The sequence below is a fragment of the Strongylocentrotus purpuratus genome, unplaced genomic scaffold, assembly GCF_000002235.5.
Source record: "Strongylocentrotus purpuratus isolate Spur 01 unplaced genomic scaffold, Spur_5.0 spur5_scaffold_10, whole genome shotgun sequence".
Taxonomy (NCBI): Eukaryota; Metazoa; Echinodermata; class Echinoidea; order Camarodonta; family Strongylocentrotidae; genus Strongylocentrotus; species Strongylocentrotus purpuratus.
The window spans coordinates 21949965-21955966 of record NW_022145595.1 but is presented as its reverse complement, the minus strand read 5'-3'; the positions used below and the strand labels follow the sequence as shown (position 1 = coordinate 21955966).

General features: G+C 44.2%; 1 protein-coding gene across 1 annotated transcript; it reads right to left on the bottom strand.

The window, feature by feature from the left end:
* Positions 1–266: 266 nt before the first annotated feature.
* Positions 267–5623, bottom strand: LOC115921582. Its single transcript, XM_030979167.1, has 2 exons — positions 5120–5623; positions 267–2021 (listed from the first exon to the last, which is right to left on the bottom strand). The coding sequence occupies exons 1-2, from the start codon at positions 5621–5623 to the stop codon at positions 267–269; spliced, it is 2259 nt and encodes a 752-aa protein (XP_030835027.1).
* Between the last annotated feature and the right edge of the window lie 379 nt (positions 5624–6002).

Genomic DNA, 6002 nt, shown 5'->3' with positions numbered 1-6002 from the left:
TAGTGATATTCGTTTGTCTCGCAATGTGGTCAATAAGGAATCTAAAAGATCACGACGTTTCGTATGCTACTGCGATACTTCGTCAGGTGATAAAAACTACTGTAAGCTAGGGTCTTTTATACTCTACGGGAGGACCGTGCGGAGCGGTCCATAATTCGATCGATAATTGGAACAATAACGCACAATGCCTATTGGTCGACGCACACGGTAATCGACCAATAACCAGGCCGCTGGATTCGGCCGCTGGTTCGGCTAATGCACCAGGCCTATTGGCCGACGCATACGGTACTCAGCCAATCAACGGGCCGCTGGATCAGACCGTCTGCTGAATGGAATCGACCGGTGTTGGCTGGCAGGACGGCGAGTGTCATGGCGGCATATATCGTCCGCATCCAAAATTCGGGGATATCGATCCCGTTGTCTCTGTTGAAATTATTAGGATTGAGACGGATATTGATAGCTTCTTTCACCCTTCGTGTGTACCAATGCCTTTCCTGGGAAAGGCACTGAACCCCGTCCCAGTCTGGTTGATGTTGGTTATCCCAAGCATGTTCGGCTACGGCTGAGTTGTCAGTTCGACGGAGTCTGACGTCCCTCTTATGCTCAGTGATTCTTTCTTTTATCGGACGGGCAGTTTCACCGATGTAGGATCTATCACATCCTTTACAAGGGATGTTGTACACAATGCCGTCCCGTCTATGTGGAGGAATTGGATCCTTGGGGCGTGTAAGTTGTTGACGTAGGGTGGTATCTGATCTGAAAACCGTTCGAATGCCATGGCTCTCTAGGCGGCGCTTGAGTTGTTGGGAGACCCCATCAATGTACGGCAAGACTGTAAAAGTCTTGTATACCTTCTGATCCCTGGGTTCCGACGACCTATTCTTGGTATTGTGTATAAAACGGCGTGGGTAACCGTTGAGACTCAGGGCGCTGCGAACACGGGTCCGTTCTTTGCATGGCTGTTGTGGACTTGTCACAATGCGTGAAGCTCTGTCAAATAGACATTTCACTAGACCTCTCTTCACCGATATGGGATGGTGAGAGTCAATGTACTGGTCTGTGTGGGTAGGCTTCCTATAGACTGAGGTGGAGAGCCTATGGTTGTCGTGTCTATGAACTAGAGTGTCTAAGAATGCTATCTTCCCTTCACACTCTATCTCTGATGTGAACTGGATGGTTGGTTCAAGGCTATTCATGTGTTTAAGCAGCTTATCTGTTTCAGAGATGGGAACTATGATGAAGGTGTCATCTACGTACCTCTTCCAAACACGAGGTATGCAAGAGAGGGGACATGTGTCCAGCGCATCTTCTTCGAAACTCTCCATGTATAGGTTGGCCACGACAGCCGAGACTGGACTGCCCATGGCTGCCCCTTCTGTCTGTTCATAGTATGAACCTTTATACAGAAAATATGTGGATCGTAGAACAAACTCGAGGAGTTGAGTGAGTTGTTCCGGTGAGAGTGCGGTACGGGTAGACAAATTGCTGTCTGATTGTAAGCGTTGCAATGTAGCATTGCATGCGCCCTCAATCGGTACATTGGTGAAGAGTGAAACTACGTCAAACGAAACCATGCGTTCTTGAGTACCGATGGTTTGCTCTGCTATGAACTCTGCAAAACCACTCGAATTGGGAATCGTATATTCAGTCAAACCGGTGAGCGGAGAAAGAATTTCAGCTAGGTACTTTGAGAGGTTATAGGCAAAGGAGCCTATGCATGACACTATAGGTCGTAATGGTACTGTGGGTTTGTGTATCTTGGGTAACCCGTATATTCTAGGAGGTTGCTTTTGTGTGGGTTTCAGTCTACGATAGGTCGGTTCATCCATCACATTGTCTTTCTTTAGGTTCAGCAAGGTGTTGGTAAGCTTGCGAGCCAAGCGATCTGTGGGATCTTTCTTTAATACACGATACGGACCAGACTCCAATAAGTCGGTCAATTTCTCATGATATATTGTGGTGTCTAGAATGATTGTGGCACGACCTTTGTCGGCTGGAAGAATAGTAATACTATCATCAGCCTTCAAAGTTTTGAGAGCGGTGTGCATTTCTTTCGAAATGTTGAGTTTAGGGGGGGTTCCATGACACATGCTCCGCCGACGATTGCTCCGCCGACATTTACTCCGCAAAACGCAACAATTGCTCCGCGACATTTGCTACGACGTCAAATGCTCCGCCGACAGTTGCTCCGCCGACAATTGCTCCGCCGACAGATGCTCCGCCGACAATTGCTCCTCCGACAATTGCTCCGCCGACAATTGCTCCGCCGTCAATTGCTCCGCAAAACGCGACAATTGCTCCGCCGACATTTGCTCCGCCTGAAGCGACACTTGCTCCGCCGACATTTGCTCCGCCGACATTTGCTCCGGTGACATATGCTCCGCCGTCAATTGCTCCGCCTGAAGCGACAATTGCTCCGGTGACATATGCTCCGCCGACAATTGCTCCGACGACATTTGCTCCGCCGACAATTGCTCCGTCGACAATTGCTCCGCCGACAATTGCTCCGCCTGAAGCGACAATTGCTCCGGTGACATTTGCTCCGCCGACAATTGCTCCGACGACATTTGCTCCGCATGAAGCGACACTTGCTCCGGTGACATTTGCTCCGACGACATTTGCTCCGCCCAAAAAGTGTCCCATTAAATACAAATGCTACTAGTACTACGACAAATGCTTCGCCGACAATATTTTTTTTTCACGGGTTGTTTTTGTTTCTTTCTTTTTTTCTTCATTTTTTGAATGCATTTCATGACATTATGTAAATGAAATGAAATGAATGAATGTTGATAATGTGGGAGGAAAAAGCAGTTGCCTAAAAGTCATTTCGAATATAATGAAATAACTTTCCATCTATCAGTGTAGGTCCCACATAATGTACACTAAACACTCATTACATGTCATGGGAATTTTTTTTTTTTTTAAAGTAGAGCAGCAAGCCACATTCCCCAACACGCGCATACCTCCTAGTTTATTTCAAACAGCTCATCAATATGTAAGACCTGAAATTACCTCAATGAAAGAAGACTAATAACATGAGAGGAAAGAAAAGAGCAAAAAAGACAACCGTTTTTTGCTATTCCCCATAATGTTTGATTTAAAAAAATAAAAAATAAAATTATAGCTCCTTACGCAAGTTCTCCGGTGAAAGATAATTACTCCGCTCAAAATCTGTTTCATGTATTACTCATTAGCTGATCCAAAGCTCAAGGCTATCTCTCTCTCTCTCTCTCTCTTTCTCTCTCTCCCATGCTCCTCCTTTTCCTGTTTACACCGTTTTCTTGTCTTCTTTGCTCTTTTCTTTCCTCTCATGCTATTAGTCTTCTTTCATTTCCATCACTTCTTCTCTGCTCCCCCTCTCGAGTTCTATTTCTCTCGTGAAATTGAAACGTAAAGTAATACAATCATGTAGTACATTCTTGTTTAGAATAATATTTTCAATAATATCCAGTCCATTTTCTTAAGGTTTCTTTCCTTTAGTTAAGTGTATGTAGCTTTAATATATATATGTTAGTGTGCAAAACACTCCGTTTCATTCGAGTACTTTGTTTTCACTAAATAATTTAAGGGACTCACGAAGCCACCGGAAGAAGAGCAATTGGCTTATCATGAAGAACTAACATCAAACTGCAACAAAATGATTTGTATAAATGTGAATAAGCAGAAAGGCTGCCATCTCATTTTCCCGTCTGAATGGGTTCTCTTCCTTACGTATATAAGTGCCCTTATTTTCTAAACTTTTTTTTTTATATTTGTGTGTTTATTAAATTTTCAATCATATAAAAATTACATATTTACAAGTCATTTGTAATAATTAGACAAACAAAAAAACCAATATGTATAAGAACAACTAACAATAATGAAAGGACAAGAAAGTTATAAAAAAAAACATTATAGTAAAAAAAAAAATACACTGTACACATATAAATCATAGTTTGAACTCCAGTGCATAAAGGGGAGTGAGGGGGCACAGGAATAAAAGTTAAATCAACATGAGTATCATAAGTCAAATCGCCATTTCTTAAAATGCGAAACAAGCTTGTTCCTTTTTTTCGCTGAGAAATATTCAATATCTTTTTGTTTCTTTATAAAACTCTTAAAAAGATCAACACTTGGTAAATCCCCCTTACTTATTTTCTAAACTTCCATGATGACCTATTACATTGTATAATGCTTTACCTAGTAAGATGCATTGATCGAGGTAATTTCAGGTATTACATATTGATGAGCTACTTGAAATTAACTAGGAGGTATGCGCGTATTGGGGAATGTGGCTTGCTGCTCTACTTTTTTTAAAAAACTTCCCACGACATGTAATGAGTGTATGGGACGTACAGTGATAGATGGAAAGTTATTTCAATATATTCGAAATGACTTTTAGGTAACTCCTTTTTCCTCCCACATTATCAACATTCATTCATTTCATTTCATCTACATTATTTCAAGAAATGCATTCAGAAAATGAAGAAGAAAAAAAGAAACGAAAAAAATAGGTGTAAAGAAAATATTGTCGGCGAAGCATTTGTCGTAGTACTAGTAGCATTTGTAGTTTATGGGACACTTTTTGGGCGGAGCAAATGTCGTCGGAGCAAATGTCGGCGGAGCAATTGTCGGCGGAGCAAATGTCGGTGGAGCAAATGTCGGCCGAGCAAATGTCGGCCGAGCAATTGCCGCTTCAGGCGGAGCAATTGTCGGCGGAGCAATTGTCGGCGGAGCAATTGTCGCTTCAGGCGGAGCAAATGTCGGCGGAGCAATTGTCGCTTCAGGCGGAGCAATTGTCGGCGGAGCAATTGTCGGCGGAGCAAATGTCGGCGGAGCAAGTGTCGCTTCAGGCGGAGCAAATGTCGGCGGAGCAAATGTCGGCGGAGCAATTGTCGCGTTTTGCGGAGCAATTGACGGCGGAGCAATTGTCGGCGGAGCAATTGTCGGCGGAGCAATTGTCGGCGGAGCATCTGTCGGCGGAGCAATTGTCGGCGGAGCAACTGTCGGCGGAGCAACTGTCGGCGGAGCATTTGACGTCGGAGCATTTGACGTCGGAGCAAATGTCGCGGAGCAATTGTCGCGTTTTGCGGAGTAAATGTCGGCGGAGCAATCGTCGGCGGAGCATGTGTCGGGTTACCTTAGGGGGGCGTGCTTTTTGTAGGATGTTGTCTACATCTCTGCGGGTGGCGTCGGCCGACTCCGCATCAAGATACTTGACCGCTGTCTCAACTTTCGCAATTATTTCGGTAGCTGGAATCCGTCTAGGGGAGACGGCAAAGCCGAGGCCTTTCTTAAGAATCTCTTCTTCCGAAGAAGAGATCGTTCTAGAAGATAGGTTAATAACCCACTTCTCCTCATTCGCTAATGAGGGCACCGTGCTGCTCGACTTTGGCTGTGTGAGTTTATCAAATTTCGTTTGTTGTCTCGTCTTACATTTCATGAAGACATCTCGGTAGATGTCTTCATTAACCTTCAATATCTCATCGCTATGTTGGGGGACTAAGTTCGATATGACTTCGGCCTTCAAAGTTTCATATTCGGTCTTGGCCGAGCCAAGAGTGCGTCTGGTTAGAAAAATCCGTTCTTTTAAGAAACGACGGGATGCCGTTTCAGCTGCCTTCTTTGCCCCCATGGTACGCATCGGGGGTTTAATCCGTAGGTCATTGGGGACCACGGATGCTTTAATGCAACGAACCAAAAAGGTTAGGTGATTGGTGAACCGGGCCACCTTCTTGCTACAACGTTCATATCTACGCATCAGTTTCAGGGCAGGGCGCCCGTATGTTCGATCAATAATGCTAAATATATTACTCATTGCGGATATAGTATCGAAAATAATATCGCTAGTGATATTCGTTTGTCTCGCAATGTGGTCAATAAGGAATCTAAAAGATCACGACGTTTCGTATGCTACTGCGATACTTCGTCAGGTGATAAAAACTACTGTAAGCAAGGGTCTTTTATACTCTACGGGAGGACCGTGCGGAGCGGTCCATAAATCGATCGATAATTGGAACAAT